Source organism: Phodopus roborovskii, unplaced genomic scaffold (assembly GCF_943737965.1).
Source record: "Phodopus roborovskii unplaced genomic scaffold, PHOROB, whole genome shotgun sequence".
Classification (NCBI taxonomy): Eukaryota; Metazoa; Chordata; class Mammalia; order Rodentia; family Cricetidae; genus Phodopus; species Phodopus roborovskii.
Window position 1 is genome coordinate 3921211 of NW_026126417.1, and position 20843 is coordinate 3942053.

Below are 20843 nucleotides of genomic sequence, written 5' to 3' on the forward strand. Positions count from 1 at the left end.
TTCTGCATCTCTTTAATTTCATGTATAACAACGACCCCTAGGATCATGCAGATTATTACATAACAGGATTCCTTTCTTTAAAAAAGCTGAAGAATATTCTGTAGTGCCTGTATGTCAGTGTGTGTTTGTATACTATCCACTCAACTGTCAATAAGCATTTACATTTTTCCTATATTGATTATTGTAAGTGATGCTGAGTGGAAAATGAGAAGAAATTACTTGCATATGATGGTGGAATTTCCTCAGGCTATATGGGTTGTGAATAATCATATGGTAGTTCTAATTTAATCTCTCTCTCCTTCCCTCTTCAGTTTTTTCTTCTTTTTTTCCAAAACCATGGTCCATGCCTTAGTGAGTGCTTTATTTTGGAGCAACAGAAAACCATACTTTGAAATTTTGAGACATATCATTCTTTTCTTTTGTAATGTACTATTTCATGTGTTTATCAACCAATTAAAGATAGATCTATTTTCATACCTACTCTGAACTTTAAATTTTTTTTTGATAAAAATTCTTTTAACAAGTTTGAAGTGACATTTCACTTTATTTTAAAGTTCATCCCTTAGTATTAAGTGATGTTCATTTTTTCATGTATGTCCGCCTTTAGCTTGATTGATTTTCTTAATACAGTCTATTAATGTAATTTACAGTTTTTCCTCTTTCCTCCTCCAGGTAGCACTGACTTACATGTTTATGGAAGGAGCAAATCACTCTGTGGTGTCGGAGTTTGTATTTCTTGGACTCACCAACTCCTGGGACATTCAACTTCTTGTCTTTGTATTATCCTCTATATTTTATGTAGCAAGCATGATGGGGAACTCCCTCATCATTTTTACTGTGGCTTCAGATCCTCAGTTACACTCTCCAATGTACTTTCTGTTGGCTAATCTCTCCTTCATTGACTTAGGTGTTTCTTGTGTCACTTCTCCCAAGATGATTTATGACCTGTTCAGAAAGCGCAAAGTCATCTCCTTTAAGGGTTGTGTCATTCAGATCTTCTCCATCCATGTCATTGGTGGTGTGGAAATGGTTTTACTCATAGCCATGGCCTTTGATAGATATGTCGCCATATGTAAACCTCTCCATTACCTGACTATTATGGGCCCCAAAATGTGTCTCTCCTTTGTAGTGACTGCCTGGTTAGTTGGTCTTACGCACTCTCTTGTTCAACTGGCTTTTGTAGTCAGTTTACCTTTCTGTGGACCAAATGTGCTGGACAGCTTCTACTGTGACCTTCCCCGGTTCATCAAACTTGCCTGCATAGACACCCATAAACTAGAGTTCATGGTCACAGCCAACAGTGGGTTCATTTCTGTGGGCTCCTTCTTCATACTGATCATTTCCTATATTGTCATCATAATCAATGTACAAAAACACTCTTCAAGTGGTTCCTCTAAGGCTCTGTCTACACTTTCAGCTCATATCTCTGTGGTGGTCTTATTCTTTGGTCCTTTGATATTTGTCTATACTTGGCCATTCCCCTCCACACACCTAGACAAATTTCTGGCCATATTTGATGCAGTTATCACTCCATTTCTGAATCCTGTGATATATACATTCAGGAATCAAGAAATGAAGATGGCAATGAAGAGAGTATTCAGACAGCTACTCAGTTATAGAAAGATCTCCTAAGTACTTGCATTGTGAACATAGAAGTGCATTTTTGAGCAATCTTAGTGAAAATCTGACTTTCTCAACTCTGCTTACATATAACAATATTTCATCTATTTTTCTTCTAGTTAGAAAGTTGATCCAATCTCTTCTGAAAACAGAAGGAATTACAGATGTTTACAAAGAAAAGATTATAATAATCACAAGCTTCAATTCCCAAGGAATAGTTTTGATGTATATTCTTAGACATAAAGAAGCTAGAAATCTGGGTAGAAGACTGCAGATAGACCCATGTCTATTGCCATACACAATCAAGTCCAAATGGATCAAAGAGCTCAACATAAATCCAGCCACAATGAACCTCTTAGAAGAGAAAGTGGGAGGTATCCTTGAATGAATTGGTAGAGGGGAACAAAACACCAGTAGCACAGACACTGAGATCAGCAATTAATAAATGGGACCTCCTCAAACTGAGAAGCTTCTGTAAGGCAAAGGACACAGTCAATAAGACCAAATGGCAGCCCACAGACTGGGAAAAGATCTCCACCAACCCCACATCTGACAGAGGGCTGATCTCCAAAATACACAAAGACCTCAAGAAACTAGTCACCAAAACACCAAATAACCCTATTAATAAGTGGAGTACAGAACTGAATAGAGAATTCTCAATAGAGGAATCCAAAATGGCTGAAAGACACTCAAGAAAATGCTCAACATCCTGAGCTATCAGGGAAATGCAAATCAAAACAACTCTGAGATACCATCTTACTCCTGCCAGAATGCCTAAAATTAGAAACACTAATGACAACTCATGTTGGAGAGGATGTGGAGAAAGGGGAACACTCCTCCACTGCTGGTGGGAGTGCAAACTCGTACAGGTATTTTGGAGATCAGTATGGCAGTTCCTCAGGAAAATGGGAATAAGTTTACCACAGGACCCAGCAATCCTTCTTTTAGGCATATACCCAAAAGATGCAGATGCATGCAACAAAGACATGTGCTCAATTATGTCCATAGCAGCATTATTTGTAATAGCAAGAACCTGGAAGCAATCTAGATGCCCTTCAAATGAAGAACTGATAAAGAAGATGTGGCACATCTATACAATGGTATACTATTATGCAGAAAAAAAAATAATGGAATCTTGAATTTTGCAGGAAAATGGATGGAACTTGAAACCATCCAGAATGAGGTAACCCAGTCACAAAAAGAGGAACATGGTATGTACTCATTCATACACGGGTTTTAGACCTAGAGCAAAGGATCACCAGCCTATAATTCACACCACCAGAGGAACTAGGATACAAGGTGTATTCTAAGAGATTCATAGAAGGTCCTTCACAAAAGGGGGAAGGGACAAGTCCCCAGAGCATATGGAAATTGAGATGGCAGTGAATGGAGAGAGAACTAGGAGAAAGAGAAAGGAAGGAGAGGAAAGCACCTGAGACTAGGAAGATTGAGTCAGGATGGGAATAGAATATATATATATATATATATATATATATATATATATATATATATATAATAAAGTAGGGAGCCATTATTGGTTTGAAGAGAAAACTGAATCTAAAGAAAGGTCTAGAGCCCTACAAGACTGACTCCAACTAACAATTTGAACAACCGTGGAATGGCTACCATAAATGCCCTTCCTGGATAAGTGAGATCAACAACTAACTTATCCACCATCATGGAGCCCTCATTTAGTACCTGTTTGGAAACAGAAGCAAACATCCATATCTGAAAACTTAGTTGAACTAGAATCCAGATGCAGAGGGAGAGGACAAGACCAGGTTGCAGAAACACATAGAGGCAGCTGACCTAAACAAGCAGGAGCTTACGGGAACTCCCCCAGACTGATAGCTGGGAATCCAGAATGGGACTGACTCAGACCCCCTGAATATGGGTCTCAGCTGGAAGGACTGATCAGTCTAAGGGACCTCAGACAGTGGAATCAGGATGTATTCCTCGTGCTTGAGGACACACTCCCTTAACCTAGAGATAGGAGAGAAGTCCTAGTCCCTACTTCAAATGCCTTGACAGATTTACATGACTCCACCTGGATGGCAAAACCCTACATGTAGAATGCGTGTGGGTGGATGGAAGGGGAGGATTGTCAGCGTGCATATGAGGGGAGAGAGAGGGTAAGAGGAGGGACGGAAGGTGGGAGAGGGACATGTGATCCAGACAAAAAAAAAAAAAAAAAAAAAAAAGACTATTGTTGTTTTCCTCCATGAGCCTACATAGCACTGTTTTGCATTGTAAAATTTAGCTATCAGGAGAATTTTGTGATTAGTTCAAGACTGATTACTCAATAATCTGCAGCCAAAGTATGTGATGTCTTCAACTATAGCCTCATACAATGTAGCTATGGAGGCTAACCAAAGGGCAATGACAACAGCCTTTTTGTTTCAGAGTTCATTAGTTTTGATAGCCTTTCATTTTCTTATTAGTTATTATTCCCTACCACAACACTTGTGCATAATCTCTTAAGCTGAGGGTGACATGTTTTCTTCCCAGATCTGAACCAATTTCTTGTACCATCTGAAAAAGTACAAATGTAAAGCACAATAAAGGTCTAGAACAGTACACAGGATGTTTCTTTTTCAAATATTGGTGCCCTTTTGTTTGTGGCAAAGAAGTTAAGAATTGCAATGTCCTCTTGGTGTTCTTTTCCTTCGATGAGTATAAAATGTCCTTCTCCATCTCTTTTGATTTAATTTTGGTTGGAAGTCTAGTTTGTATATATTAGAATAGCTACATCAGCTTGCTACTTACATCCATTTGCTTGGAAAATATTTTTCTAACCCTTTACTCTGAGGTAAAAATCTATCTTTGATATTGAGATATGTTTCTTGTATGCAGAAGGATGGATCACATTTTTCATATCCATTCTGTTAGCCTGTCTTTTTATTGGAGAATAAATATTGAGAGATATGAATGACCAATGGCACATGAGGTTAAGGCAACAGTTAATTCAAGGCAGTACAAAAGAAGGAGAGAAGGGGAGAGGGCTGATGGATTTGGGTTTCAGAGCAGACTTGGGAGCTGAACTACAACCCTGAATTCCAGTTGAAAAAAAGTATTTAAGCATAAAATTCATAAATATTTTTTGCCAAGTTACAATTCTCACCAGTCAGGATTTAGAGATTAGGGACTTCCTTGAATGTTCCATCTTTGTCAATTGACAATGCGAGCCTTTCAGTCCAACCAATCAGATTCATTTGTCCTGTCTGTTAGCAGCAGCCATGATGTTTCTAGAGAAGTAAAGACTCATGATGACTATTTAGAAGAGGACTAAGAAGAGGACGGTCAACTATTGGAAGGTTCTCAGCTCCCCTAGGGAATCTGAACTCCATTTCACCCTACAGGTAAAATGGAATCTGAAGTCAAAATAACACAGTACATAGGACAAGGAGCTGTTGCCTGTTCCCAAAATGGCAGCGATTGTGTTTAGTTAGCTTTCCCATTTCACTAGGCTGTTCAGCTAATGTGTTTCCATGGAATGCCTGCTGGTATTAGATACTGAGATACTGGCATGAAGGGAGAAGGAAGTTTGGAGGAGACGACCTTTGTTATAATGTTGTTGACGAGGTCAGCGAGGAAAGGAGACCAAAATCAGGTGTTTTTTTAAGGAGCTGGGATGAGACTGGTAGATTGGATCTGCAGGAGCAGAAGCAGAAGCAGAAGCAGAGGTGAAGATCTGCAGCAACCCTATCTGCTGGAGTGCTTTCATGTATAGTTTAAAAAGTTATTTTATGTGTTTGAGTCTTGTCTGCATGTATCTATGTGAACTATGTATGTGTATGCTTAGTGCCCACAGAAGCCAGAAGATGGTGTTAGTTCCTACGGAACTGAAGTTACAGGCAGTTGTTAGCTGCCACGTAGTGTTGAGAACTGAATCCAGGTCCTTTGCAAGAGCCCAAAATATTTCTTCCTTCCTTCTTTTCTTCCTTCCTTCCTTCCTTCCAACTATTTATTATTATTTTTTCTTATTTTACATGTCAACCCTTCCATCCTCCCAATGCCTTCCGACCCCCTTTCCATCCCATTACTCACCCACTCCAGAGGGAGGGTGATGCCTTCTAGGAGGGAATCATCAAAATCTGTCAAGTCATTTGGAGTAGGCCCTCCCTCCTGTCTCTAGGTTAAGGGAATATCCCTCCATAGGGAATGTGCTCCCAAAGTCCTTTTGTGCACCTGATTTCATTCAGAGGTCCCGTAGACTGCTCGGGCCTTCTATTTGAGACCCATTGTCAGGGGTTCTTAATCGGTCCAATGCTGGATTCCCAGCTATCAGCCTGGGGGGTCCATTAGCTCCCCCTTGTTCAGGTCAGCTGTCTCTGTGGATTTCTGTAACCTGGTCTTGACCCCTTTGCTTATCACTCCTCCCTCTCCACAACTGGATTCCAGCCCAAAGTATTCTTATCCATTGGGACATCACTCCAGTTCCCACAGTTGTTATTTCAATTGAGGTGTTTCTGAGCTCTTTGTGTATTTTAGATATTAATGTGCTGTCAGAAGTATAGCTGGAAGATACTTTTTTCACCTAAGGGGCTGCCTTTTCACTTGACTGTCCTTTGCTGCTGCACATAAGCTTTTTAGTTTGATGAAATATTTGTCAATTGTTAATCCTTGTGCCTGTGCTTCTGGTGTCCTATTGAGAAAATTCTTCCCTGTGCCTGTAAGTTTATATGTACTTCCTGCATTTTCCACTAGCAATTATAGGGCATCAGGTCTTAGGCTGAGGTCCCTTTCCCACCTGGAGTTCAATTTTTTTTTTCTGGGTGAGAAGTAAGTCTTCAGTTTTATTTTCTATATATTGAGATTCAGGTTTTCCAACATCATTTGGTGAAGATGATGTCTTTTTTCCCAATGTATATTTTTGGTGTCTTTGTCAAAGTATCTGTGATTATGTAGAGTTATGTTCTATTCTATGCCATTGATTGATGTGTCTGTTTTGGGCCAGTACCATGACTGTTTTTATTACTGTAATTCTACAGTATAATTTGAACTCAGTATGGTGATTCCTTCTTTTAGTATTCTTTTTTGTTCAGAATTACTTTGTCTATCCTTGGTCTTTTGTGTCTCTATATAAAGTTTGAGATTTTTTTTATGTCTGTGAAGAATGGTTTTAATATTTATTGAGGATTTTATAAAACCTGTAGATATGTGTTTGTAGGATATCAATTTTCACGTTGATCCTTCTGATGCATGAGCACAAGAGCTCTTTCTATTTCCTGATATAGTCCTTAATTTCTTTCTTCAGTGTTCTAAAATATTCATAGTAAAAGTTCTTAATTTTCTCGGTAAATCCTACCCAGTGCTTTCTTTCTACCAAATAGGATTTTTTCCTGGATTTCTTTTTCAGTGTGTTTGTCCTTGGCTTCTGATTATTTGCATGTTAATTTTGTATGCTGATACTTTGCAAAAAGTATTAACTCTTAAGTGTTTTCTTGGTGGAATCTTTAAGGTCTCTTATGTGGGGAATCATATCATTTGCAATTGATACATTGATTACTTTTTTTTTTAAAATTTGTATTTGCTTCCTTTTTTACCTTCCTTTCTTCCCTCTGTCCTTCCTTTTTGGCCTTCCTACCTTCTTTATTCCCTAACTCATTCTTTTCTCTTTGTATTATTGAAATAGTTGAGACTTCAAGAATTACATTGAATTGGAGTGGAGAGAATAGATAATCTTGCTTTGTCCTTACTCTTAGCTCCCTGTTTTCTTGATCAATAGTTTAATTATTTCATTCACTTTTAAGTTTTATATTCTCTGTAGGCTTCTATATATCTAAATTTATGTACAAGTTCACAACTATATAATATATAAAATGAAAGTGTCATAAATATTTCATGTTAAAATATACTAAAGTGAATAAATAATTGTGTATAGTCAGGTTTTTAAGCTAATTATCCACTTTTAGGGATTAGTTACAATGGCTGATTATCTATATTTGCAGCAAATACAATGATATAAAAATTTTCATTTTTGTTTTTCCTTTTGTTTTTAATGTTGTTTCATGAGAAATGAAATCCTTTAGTGTACTGGACAAATAAAATGGTCCTCCAGGGAGTGAGTCTAAACTATGAGCATATTTAAAACTATCTAGTGTTTTCAGAAAATTTGCTCAATGGTCTCTTGAGATTTGAATAATTAGCTTTATATATTTTATTATTTAGTATTTTAGGTTAGAGAAATCAGGGAAGCCAATCTCTATGAAGATGTTGTTTGTTTTATACAGGTAAAAATGCACAGAGACATTGAAACAATAAGAAATGTATCTTTGTTTGTAGATATGATTCTTGTTTTGAAATTGCTATGAGCATGATTCATACCTGAAGTGCTTGTGTTTGTATAAAGCATCATAGATAGCAATGTGGAAAAGGAATTGAACAACACAGAAAAATAACTATGGAAAAAAAATCCTCTGATGTACAGAAGAACTTTATTTGGATTTGACTGTGAGCTAGAATAACATTATATGTGAGAAAATGTAAAAGATACTGGAAAATATCAAAAATCTTTATAGTACTTTGAATTTACTCTAGTTGCAATTTTCTAGTACATACTCACTTTGCAATGTGATGTTGAGAACTTGAAAACAGAATAATTCTTACAGATCAGAAATTAGATTTATTTTTCACATTTTTCCTGTTTTTAAAGAAAGATTTATTTATTTTCATTTTATGCATATGATTGTTTTACTTCCATGTATATATGTGTACTTCTTGCAAGCAGTACTCGAGGAAGCCAGGATGCATTGGTGCTCTGGAACTGGAATTACAGACAGATGTGAGCTGTCATGTGGTACTGATGGACTTAACCCATTTCCTCTGCAAGATCAGTGAGTGCTCTCAACCCCTAAGCCATCCCTCTAACTCCATCTTCCATGGTTTATAACAAACGATTATATTGATTTTATTTCTGAGCTGTAAGACAGTGAAAGAGTTTTAACAAATAGAAAATTTTAATTTTTCTTGGATGAGAGAAAGTGAGAATGAGAGATTAATTAAAATGCAAAATTTATTGAGTTGATTGAATCTTGAAATTATAAAGCTAAGGGTGTTGCTTTGTTTCATTTATTATCATAAGTAATTATTTGAAAAAGATACATAGTTTCTTGTATTTTCCTTAATAATCAATAAAAGCAGCAGCTGTTCCTAAATTAGAAGGGTTTGTGATTTTTTTTGGGTGTAAAGCAGGTTTCATGACAAGTTCAGAAGTAAAATTCCCGAGTTTGTCTTGAGGGATTAATAAACTTACAATAATTATGAAGACAGGAGAAAATATTCACAGGTGATAGTTTTGATGGGTGCTGTGCTCAAACCCAGCAGATGACTACAGATGTTGAACTTACTATTCTGTATCAGGAACTTCATTAATAAATATTTCCTTTTAGAATTAGGAAATTCCTAAAAATGTAGGTGTCTGAAAATCTCTTTGGGAGAATTCTGTATCTGAGAGATTTAGGTCTGTATAAAAGTACTAGCAATGAAACTATTTACAAAATAAGTCAAAAAATTAATTCTGACCTTTTGTGTCATGGGTATTTCAATACGTATAAATGAATGTGTATTATATAATGAGTGAAGATAATTTTAAAACCCAAACAACTCTAAGAAAAGGTTTAAAATGACATGTTTTGTGTGTTTCCTCTGTAGTGTTTGTGGCTCATAGGTAAATAAGCATCATATCCTTCACTCTCCTTTTACAGATGTCTATGTGAGTCTTTCTTTGGACTTGTTTTTGGATACTGCTCTGTCTAGTGAATCTAAGCCAGTCATGTCTCAAACTTTATCTGTTTCTAAATTCCATGATGTTTTGGTATAGCTACACATCATTCTATTCTATACTCAAAAGCATTCCTGGGTTTACCAAGGTGATAGAGATTGGCTGTTTAAAACACAAATTCACTGTGGATACAGATTCATTGACAAGAGAACCTGAAAGATGCTATGCTTGAATCCCTTGATTGGCTGTAACCATGCAGCTTTTGAAAATGGTTAGAAAAGCATGTCAACTGAATAAATTGTCTTCACTCAAACTTTTCCTTTTCTCTATAACCACACATGCTTTCCAAATTTCATTGTTGGGTTTAAATTTTTCCTTTGACCTCATTGATTTTTCTTTACTTTTATAATGCTTTGCCTTCTACTTTCTCTGTCACTTTAGAACTCTGCACAGTCTCCTTTCTTGTCTTTAAACCTATAACCATGCATATTTTCATGTGTGTTTAAAATAATCAAAATACATATAGATATATGTTTCAGTAATTACTTATATTTAGTGTTGCAATTTTGAGTTTTAGGATGGGTTATGAACATGCCATTTTAGTCTTTAAATCTGTGGGAGTTATATTTATTTGCAAAAGAACAGTTAGTGGATTGCAATTAATTACTTATAAGTGCTAAGGAGGCACACAGTGTTCTTTGAGAGAAAAATACATTTAAATTACATTGAAAGTATACTTTGATTACTAAGTAACCTGAATTCCGTAATATATTGTTGAAAAGGAGATAGTTAACATATTTTGAAGATATTTTATCAGAAGAGGATAGTTTATATAATTTGAAATGTCTTTCAGAAATGTAATCTCATCACTTGTGTTTTATGATTCCATCTCTTTTAATTTATTCATTTATCTCACATATTCAAAGTATTCTAAAAAAATAAAAAAATATTAGTAACAGCATTATCTCATTTAGAATACCTATACATTGAATACATGTTATGTTTATATTGTAACATGTTATGTTTATATTGTAACATATATAATAGATTAATAAACTTTATCTCTGGATTGAATTGCTAGTGGCTGAGCCATGGTATCAATTTTGCTTTGTTTTTTTTTTTTTTAAACCAAGAGCCTATTTTGTTTCTGTTGGGCTGTTTATTCTCTGAAGAGAAGTAGACATACAGCATGAGATAAATTTTTCTTTGAACAAATGGTTTCTACTACAGCATGACTTTTTCAGAGATTCAAAATTTTTGCTCATAAGCTGAGCTCCCCAAGAAGTGATTTTCATCTATGCATCTTATTTTATAACAGATAGTTAAAAGAAGATAAAATCAGACATTGAGCTGTCATTTTTCTTTTTGTGTCTCTAGTTTCACTCAGCACAATGACCTCCAGGTTCATTAACATTATTATAGACACAAATTTCCCTTCTTTTTAAAGGCTGTGAAACAGTACACCATTTTTGTGCTATGTATATATGTGTATATTTGTGTGTCTGTGTGTATGTCTACATTTATGTTTATTGTCCACTCATCTGTAAAGGAACACTTGGGAAGTCTCTATATCTGTTATTATAAATAATGTTTCAATAATCATGGACCAATAAAAAATCATTTCCTCTAAATGATTCATTCTCAAAATGATAATGGCTAATAATTCTCTCTTAGTTGTCTTTCTTTATCTCTATCTTTTCTGTCTACCCCTCTCTCACATTTAATTTCTCCTGTTTCTTCTAGTATTTTTCTCTGTCTTCATCTTAATTTTTCTGTTTGTTCCTCTCCTCGTTCTCTTGCCTTCCTTCCTTCCTTCCTTCCTTCCTTCCTTCCTTCCTTCCTTCCTTCCTTCTTCCCCTTCTTTCTTTGATGAAAATCCTACACACTGGAAGACATGTTCTCTGCACTGTTTATATAATAAGGCCTTGTCTTAAAATTATTATGGAAATGGCTATATGATTTCTTAATGCACGTATTTATGTTCCCAAAAACTCAGTACAAGGTTCCTTTCTTAACAATTAACTAAAACTTGTTATTTCTGAACCTTTGATAAAAATTCTTTTAACAAGCATGAGATAGTATTTCAGAATGTTTGTAATTTGCAGTGCTCTGATAAATAGCTCTGCAAGCATTTAATTATGCACATGTTTACCTCTGCGTTGGCTTTATATGTTAAATCAAAACTAGGTTCTCTAGTTTTGCACTAACCTATTGTACTATTAATATAATTTTCATAATTTTCAGTTTCTTCTGCTGCTATTCTTCAGGTAGCACTACAAAGGACACCAATGGAAGGAAAAAATCACTCTGTGGTGTCAGAATTTGTGTTTGTGGGACTCACCAACTCCTGGAAGATGCAAGTACTTCTGTTTGTGTTTGCTTCAGTGTTTTATATGGCAAGCATGGTAGGAAACTCCCTCATCATTTTCACAGTGGCTTCTTACCCTCACTTACATTCTCCCATGTACTTTCTGTTGGCAAATCTCTCTTTTATCGACTTAGGTGTTTCATGTGTCACTTGTCCCAAGATGATTTATGATCTGTTCAGAAAGCACAAAGTCATCTCCTTTAGAGGTTGCATCACTCAAATCTTCTTCATTCATGTCATTGGTGGTGTGGAGGTGGTGCTGCTTATAGGCATGGCTTATGATAGATATGTAGCCATATGTAAACCTCTTCATTATTTGACCATTATGAATGCCAAAATGTGCATTTTCATCTTAGTGTCTGCATGGGTGGTTGGCCTTATTCATTCCCTGGTTCAATTTGTTTATATAGTGAACTTGCCTTTCTGTGGACCAAATATTTTGGATAGCTTTTACTGTGACCTTCCTCGTTTCATCAGACTTGCTTGCATAGATACCAACCAATTAGAATTAATGGTATCTGCCAACAGTGGATTCATCTCTGTAGGCTCCTTCTTCATACTGGCCATATCTTATATTGTCATCATAGTCACTGTTCAGAAACATTCCTCAAGTGGTTCCTCCAAGGCACTGTCTACTCTTTCTGCTCACATCTCTGTTGTGGTCCTGTTCTTTGGTCCCTTGATATTTGTTTATACATGGCCTTCCCCCTCCACCCACCTGGACAAGTATCTGGCCATATTTGATGCAGTTGGCACTCCGTTTCTGAACCCTGTGATCTATACCCTGAGGAATCAAGATATGAAGACTGCAATGAAGAAAGTATGCAGACAGCTACTGAAATATGGGAAGATATCCTAAATGATTGCATGGTGAACATTCATACCTAACACAGTTCATTGTTGATCAAATTCAGTGAAAATTATGTTTCTGGATCAGATTTGCTTATCTATACTGCTATTTGTGTGATTTTTCTTCTGATAGGAGTGATTTGCAGTATGTTCTAGCAACAGAGAAGCAATTATATATTTATAAAACAAAGATTCTAATAATGCAAAGCTCAATTCCCAAAGAAGAATTTTTATGTGAAGTAGCTTTTAGTTGTACAGAAGGAATACTTAAAAGCTTAGAAAGGATATGTAAATATCTTCCTGACCCCATTTTCTGACAGCACTCCATGGAGAATTTATAAACTGACATTGATCTGATTAAATTTTTTCATTTTCTATCCATTCATATAATTTTCTCTCTGTTTAGAATGTTCAAGCATATACACTCAATTGTCATGAATGTATGGTGTCCAGTTATAACATGTGTTTAAGTTTATTCAAGTACTTATTTCCTTTCTATTTCACATAGTATTTTTCTTAAGTCAGTTCAGCAAAAAATTTGTGTTACATTTTAGAGATACAAATAAAGTTATAATACGTTTTTCTAATCAGTTGGTACAGCATGGGTACCTAGGCACCTCACAGACACTTTATAGTATGCTAACTCATCACAAAACTGTGGAACAAATGTAGTCTTGTAGTTGTGCTTCCTTTTCTATATATCCTTTCAATTCCTCCATGTTTCAAGCTACTTCAAGTGTGTCATTATGGTTATAGTCACCAGGTTAGCCATCTACTACACCATTGACACTGGAGGCATTGAGGGTGACAGTATTAACTACCCTTGGTCTCCACCTCATGCTCATGTTTCCTTGTGGGATTTTAGCATCTCTAAGTCTGTGCCTAGATTGAGCTTACAACATTCTTGGGAAGCACTGAAGATTAAACATTAGATAAATCTAGTTTGTGTAAGTCATTCTTTATTGTATATCATTTGTCCCTTTTTTTACTTCACTTATCAAACTGTGAGTGAGATAGACCTTACATATCTGCTACCTTAATCATTTCTGGGTTCATAGAATGATTCATCCATTCCTTCTTTGTCTTACACAAGGTACTGTTTTACCAGGGAACATATTTTATACCAAATGAAACATAACACAAATTCACTAGTCTACATATGTGCCCCATGACAAGTAACTGCATTTTTAGATTTAGTGACATAGTTGGCTATAGGGCAGTTACAATGGTAACTGTAACACCACACTTCAGGAAGATGTGTTCTTCAACAGAGCATATATCTCATGATAAAATGCAGAAATAGCCGTGGTACTCTCCTATTTACACCTCCTATTGTCTCCCTCTGTTCCAGGACTATAGATTTGAATTACAATTATGGAAATCCCTAGAGCTCTGTGGCTGTAGGAATGCCCTTGCTGGTCCTGAAGTCTTTTACAGTCTTTTTGTATTCTCATAAATCTTCTCTGATGGGAGATGCATTCTGTAAATATGTTTCTCATACTGGTTAATGAATAAAGCAATGTTGGCCAATAGCAAAGCAAGATAGGCGGGACTAAGAGACAAGGAGGATTAGAGGAAGTAGTAAGGAGGAGTCAACATGGAGAGATTGGAGAGAGCAGAGGCCAGCCTCACTCTCAGGTAAGATGAGACCACGTGGAAATACTTAGATTAATAGAAATGGGTTAATACTTAAGATAGAGCTAGCAGATAAGAAACAAGTAACAGGCCAACAGCATAATATCAAATACAGTCTCTGTGAGTTATTTGGGGCTGGCACGGCAGTGGGTTCAGGCTGGCAGGAAAACCTACTTGTAACACTTCTCAAACTACCATGGAATTCTTTCAGTTGATTGGGTTGATTTACTCATTAAAGCAGTATTTGGCTTCCTGTCTGGACCTAGAGTAATTCTCACAACACCTGTGAAACAATGAAAAGAGATGAGTCAATACACATTTATAAAAGCAAATACAAATAATATAAATGCAGGGCCGAAGAAAGACCTAGAAGACTATGTTATACATTATTCTGTCTGAAAAAGTTTAAGCAGAGACCCTGAACTAAGGACCACAATAAAAAGGTGTTGGCCTTTGTTGTGATGTCATTTTAAAATGAGAATAGTTTATCAAGGAATACAAAGCCTTCTAAATATAGCAGAAGAGACACATATATGAAATCACAAAGACTGTGAGAGCGTGCACAGGGCCTGCAGACCTGTAGTCTGTGAAAGGTGGGGTCCTAACATTCCGAGAGGAAATGGACATAAGCACTCATCCCTAACCCAGATGCCATTTCCAATTGATAACCATTCACAAATGAAAAAAATTAGTTTTCTTTAATTGATTCTGAACTGGGTCTTGAAATTATTTTAAGGTCAGATCTCATGCCCAGTAGCAGGTGGTCAACATAAACTCTTTAGCACTTTGGAGGTTCTTTTTCTCATACTGCTTTGCCCGGTCTATTTTGCTTCCTCCATTTGTATTTATAGTATGGTTTCTGCTTTGTGTGTTTTTTTTATGGGATTCTTGTGTGCATGAATGTGTATGTGTCTGAGACTATATGTACTTTATGAGCCTTTTCTTTGGCTGCTTTTCTTTCTCATTTTTACTATATTATTACTATTATTATTATTAATTATATTCCTGTTTTTATTGTGATCAGGGAGGGAACATTGCTGATTTTGGTGCATGGGTAAGTAGGGATGTTCTGAGAGTAGTTGGGGGAGGGATGATCATAATCTGATAAATTGTATGAAAAAACTAGTTTTATAAAATAAAAAGAGAATTGATTCATAACATACTGTGTATATTTAGAATATACTGAAAAATCTTAAATGGTCATTGCATGATCATTGTTGCTAATAAGCCATATTGTGATGATTTATGGAGGATTTCAGAGTTATCACCTGCCAGTATTAAAATGAGGAATTCATTTACTGTAATATATTATACACATACTAGTGTTTTGCAGAAGCTTTTGAAGGGCAAGTTTGTGGGACACAGAGAGCAATTGCTTTAAAGGAGTCTATGGAAGAAGTCTCATGGTCTCACTCTGCTTTGTTTCTATGATCAAAATCTCTTGTGAAGCATTGGCACACTTAAAATCAGTGTTATGAATTAATATGAATATGATATTTTTGAAACTGAAATTCATGTTTGGACAATTGTATCACAGTGTATTTTTATTTTATTTTTATAGCCCTACTTTAAACTGTTTTAATTATTTCTTTATAAATTAGCTTAGGATAAATTTTCATCAATTCTACAAAGTTTTGTTGAACAAGTATTCATTGAATGCTTAAATTTGAACAGAAACTTGTGGATGTAGAGTTATATACGGCAATGCTCCTTTCCTGGAGAATTTTTAGTCTGTAGTGCCATGGAATGAGGCAAAGTTTCAATGTCACTACTTAAGTGTGGTGGAGAAGCATATACAAGAGTTTAAAAGATTGCAGATTGGAACACAGTAGAGCACACTGTGTAGCAAGTTACCTGAGGTTCTTCCAACAATATAGACAAAAGCCTTTAATGTTTTTCAAGAAAATAAGAAGGTTCAATGGTGTGAGAGATAAATCCAGAGATAAATGATATGAATTAGCTTAAACAATTCTGAAAACTAAATGCCAAGTTCACAAATAGATCTCGAAATTAATCCACCACAGGAAACTGAAAAGGAACAGAATAACAAAGTAGGAACGAATATATTACTGAAGATGAGAGACTATATAGCAGTTTCCTCCTCCTAATGTTTTCATGTGGTCAAAATTCTACCATTCTTTCAAAATCTATCTCAGTGTATTTATAAAAAGCTCCTTAACATAACGAACAAAAGTCATAGCTTCTCTTCCTATCCTTCTCCTCCTGCATCTCACATAATATATAAGAAACAAATTTGCCTAGAACTGATTAAACTGTATAAATTAAAGGGAAGATAATTTATTATCTTTGAGTTGAAGTCTTACTCTGTATCTCAGTGGTTCTCCATTTTCCTAATGCTGTGTCCCTGTCATAGAGTTCCTCATGTGTGATGGCACCCAACCATAAGTTTACTTTTAGTTGCTATCTCATTACTGTAATTTTGCTGCTGTTATGAATCATAATGTAAATATGTCACATGTAGGATGTATTTTCATTGTTACAAACTGAAGAAATTAAAGCATAGTGATTAATCACAAAATAATAATTCTATTTTGTAAAATATTATTTCTAATTACAAATAAATGAATACATACCTTGAAGCATGATGTAGCATGAGTAAAAGTCTCCAAACATTGCTCCATTTTGTTGCAATATGTATAAAATGTCAATTTCACAGCTAAGGTTGAAATTTCATCTTTCTCATCAGATCAAAAATTCTCTCTTGTCTATTCCTCCCCCTGACTCAATCTTCCCTAGTCCCATATGCTTTCCTTTCTTCCCTTTCTCTTTCTCCTAGCTCCTTCTCCACTCACTGCCCCCCTCCCCAATATGCTCAGGAGATCTTGTTCCTTTCCCATTCTGTGAGGGACCTTGTATAAATCTCTTAGATTTCTCCTTGTATCTTAGTTTCTCTGGAGGTGTGAATTTTAGGCTGGTGATCCTTTTCTCTGTGCTTAAATCTATATATGAGTGAGTACATACTATGTTCTTCTTTTTGTGACTAGGTTACTGATGAGAGATGTTGTTCTGTAAATAAGTTTCTCATACTGGTTAATGAATAAAGCACTGTTGGCCAATAGGAAAGCAAGATAGGCAGGACTAGGAGACAAGGAGGATTCGAGGGAGTAGTAAGGAGGAGTCAACATGGAGAGACGGGGGACAACAAAGGTCCGGGTTCTCTCTCCAGTAAAATGAGACCATATGGAAATACTTAGTTTAATAGAAATGGGTTAATACTTAAGACAGAGCTAGCCAATAAGAAACAAGTAACAGGCCAACAGAATTATATCAAATACAGAGTCTCTGTATGTGTTAATTGGGGCTGGTGTGGCAGCGGGAAAAACATATTAGTAACAGGTTACCTCATTCATGATGGTTTCTTCAAGTTCCATCCATTTCCTGTGAATTTCAAGATTCCATTGTCTTTTTTTCCCAGAGTAGTATTCCATTTGTAATGTGCCACATCTACTTTATTCATTCTTCAGTTGAGGGCATCTATGTTGCTTCCAGGCTCTTGGTATTACAAATAATGCTGCTATGAACATAGTTGAACAGATGTCTTTGTTGCATTGATGTGGATCATTTTGGTATATGCCTAAGAGTGGGATTGACAGGTCCTGTGGTAGACTGATTCCCATTTTCCCGAGGAACTGCCATATTAATCTCTGAAATGGCTGTACAAGTTTACATTCTAACCAGCAGTGAAGGAGTGTTCCCCTTTCTCCACATCCTCTCCAGTATAAGTTGTCATAGGTGTTTCTAATTTTAGCCATTCTGGCAGGAGTAAGATGGTATCTCAGAGTTGTTTTGAATTACATTTCTCAGATAAATAAGGATTTTGTGCACTTTCTTAAGCATCTTTCTCCTTTTTATTTCCTCTATTGAAAATTCTTCAGTTCTGTACTCCATTTTTAATAGGTTTATTTGGTGTTTTGGTGAGAGAGATACCATAAAAGAGGGGAGCCATTATAGGTTTGAAGAGAAAAATGAACCTAGAGAAATGTACAGAGACCTATAAGTCTGACCCCCAACTAACAATTTGAGCAACAGTGGAAAGGCTACCATAAATGCCCTTCCTTGATAATGAGATTGATGACTAACTTATCCACCATCATAGAGCTGATAGAAACAGAAGCAGACACCTACAGCTAAACAGTGAGCTGAACTCCTAGAATCCAGATGAAGAGAGGGAGGACAAGACCAGGCTACAGAAACCCACAGAGACAGCTTATTTGAACAAGGAGAGCCAGTGGACCCCCCAGACTGACAGCTGGGAAACCAGCATTGGACTGACTCAGACCCTCTGAACATGGGTCTCAGTTAGAAGGCCTAGGCCATCTAAGGGACCTCTGACAGTGGAGACTTGACCTTTTTCTCATGACTATTCAGTTGTGTGCTGCACCTTAGTGACTGCCTGGCTGCCTTATAGTGACTCAGTGTGCATGACAAATCTATATGAGAGAAGGCAGGTTTGAGAGAGAAGGCAGCCTGCATTAATTAGCTTTCTTAGCTTTCTTTAAATGCATCTATAATTTGCATGGCTCTCAAAATAAACATGGAGAAGGAGAGCAATCCACTTAATACCCGGAGCTCAGAATATCCTGGCTGTTTTCAGGCCATCTTTACCTCTTTCTACATGAAGACCTTGAGCGTTTGAAAGAACGGATGCAGAAAGTCAGTTCTCACCCACACTTGTAAGGCTGCCTCCTATACTTCTATCTCCTTGATTTTGGATCTTAAACTTAGAGTTAAAAAGTAATTTAAATTTCTGACATTGTGTCTTTCTTCTTTTACTTAGTTTACTTTATTTTTTACTCATTAACCTTAGTTTAGGAATTTTCTCTGGTGCAAGGTAATGTTTAATTGATTTCTATAGACAATAATCTATCTTCAGAAAGAAAATTCTATTCAGTACTGGGTGGTTGATACATTAGATATTGTATTCCATCAGCTATTTCTATATTTGTTACTCTTAAATGTTTATTTTCAAATACTTAAACATAGCATGCATATGGTTAGAAGCGGCATAATTTCATGTACTAACATCTACATGAGTGCTGCTACTGTGGGAGACACAGTTAATTGGCCTCCAGAGAAGTACTGACCAAATGGATACCACAGAGACTTGGGATTGCCAACATGAACTCATTTCTTTGCAAGGTATTTATTACCTGGAATTCTGGAAAGTTAAAGGAAGAAGCTTTAAATAAGTCACAAAGGAGGGTATGGGAGAGAGACAGGAAGATGTATGGATGTAAAAGACCTTAGGTTTCTGCATAATAAGATAATGTTGACTAGACACTTAAAAGCACCTTTTTTAAGTATTCAGAGACAACATACATGACCATATGTTTTATACACATTTATGTATGATGCTCATGTATAAATTAAAATATAATTATACCATTGATCTATTTCATTTCCACCTCCAGTTCTTCCCATGTTCCCCTCTTGCTAGAATTCATGGCCTTTTCTTTATTACACACATGAATAAATATTACCTGCTGAGTTTGTTCATTATTTTTGTGAGCATAGGTTTTCAGCAGTGGCCAACTGGGCCTCGTCCTCAAGAACAGCTATTTGCACACTCTGTAGAGTGCTTTGCACACTCTGTAGAGTGGTGGCTGTCTTCAGTTAGCTTTCCCATTTCACTAGGCTGCTCAGCTAATATGTTCCTGTGGGATGCCTGGTGTTGGCGACTGGCATAAATTGGGGGAAGAAAGTTTGGACAATCTTTGCTATATGTTGTTGATGAGGTCAGTGAGGAAAGGAGTCCAAATCAACTGTTCTGTTACAGAGCTGGGATGAGATTGGGGGGATTGGATTTGCAGGAGCAGAAGCAGAGGTGAAAACCTGCAGCAACCTTATCTGCTGGAGTGCTTTCATGTATATTTTAAAAAGTTATTTTATGTGTTTTAGTCTTGTCTGCATGTGTCTATGTTAACTGTGTGCATGCTTAGTGCCCATAGAAGCCAGAAGATGGTGTTAGTTCCCATGGAACTGAAGTTACAGGCAGTTGTTAGCTGCCATGTGGTCTTGGGAACTGAATATAGATCCTTTGCAAGAGTCCAAAGTATTCTTATCCTTTGGGTCGTCATTCCAGTTCCCACAGCTGCTATTTCAATTGAGGTGTTTCTGAGTTCTTTGTGTATTTTAGATATTAATGTGCTGTCAGATGTACAGCTGGAAGATATTTTTTTCACTTAAGGGGCTGCTTCTTCACTTGACTGTCCTTTGCTGCACAGAAGCTTCCTAGTTTGATGAAATATTTGTCAATTGTTAATCCTTGTGCCTGTGCTTTTGGTGTCCCATTGAGAAATTTCTTCCCTGTGCCTGCAAGTTTTATGTACTTCCTGAATTTCCTCTAGCAATCACAGGGCATCAGGTCTTATGTTGAGGTCCCTTTTCCACCTGGAGTTGAGTTTTGTTCTGGGTTAGAGATAAGTCTCTAATTTTCTACACGTTGATATTCAGTTTTCCAATACCATTTGTTGAAGATGCTTTCCCCCAATGTATAGTTTAGGTGTTTTTGTCAACGTTAATTATCTGTGATTATGTAGAGTTATGCTCTATTCTATGTCATTGATTGATGTGTCTGTTTTGGGCCAGTACCATGAGTATTTCTATTACTGTAGTTCTATGGTATAA

General features: G+C 36.3%; 2 protein-coding genes across 2 annotated transcripts; both read left to right on the top strand.

Moving 5' to 3' along the window:
• The first annotated feature begins 687 nt into the window (after positions 1 to 687).
• On the top strand, positions 688 to 1632 carry LOC127221722 (olfactory receptor 4F3/4F16/4F29-like). Its single transcript, XM_051183734.1, has one exon. The coding sequence runs from the start codon at positions 688 to 690 to the stop codon at positions 1630 to 1632; it is 945 nt and encodes a 314-aa protein (XP_051039691.1).
• Positions 1633 to 11616: 9984 nt separating this feature from the next.
• Positions 11617 to 12570, top strand: LOC127221724 (olfactory receptor 4F3/4F16/4F29-like). Its single transcript, XM_051183735.1, has one exon. It carries the CDS (start codon positions 11632 to 11634, stop codon positions 12568 to 12570), a length of 939 nt encoding a protein of 312 aa, XP_051039692.1. The 5' UTR covers positions 11617 to 11631.
• Positions 12571 to 20843: the final 8273 nt, after the last annotated feature.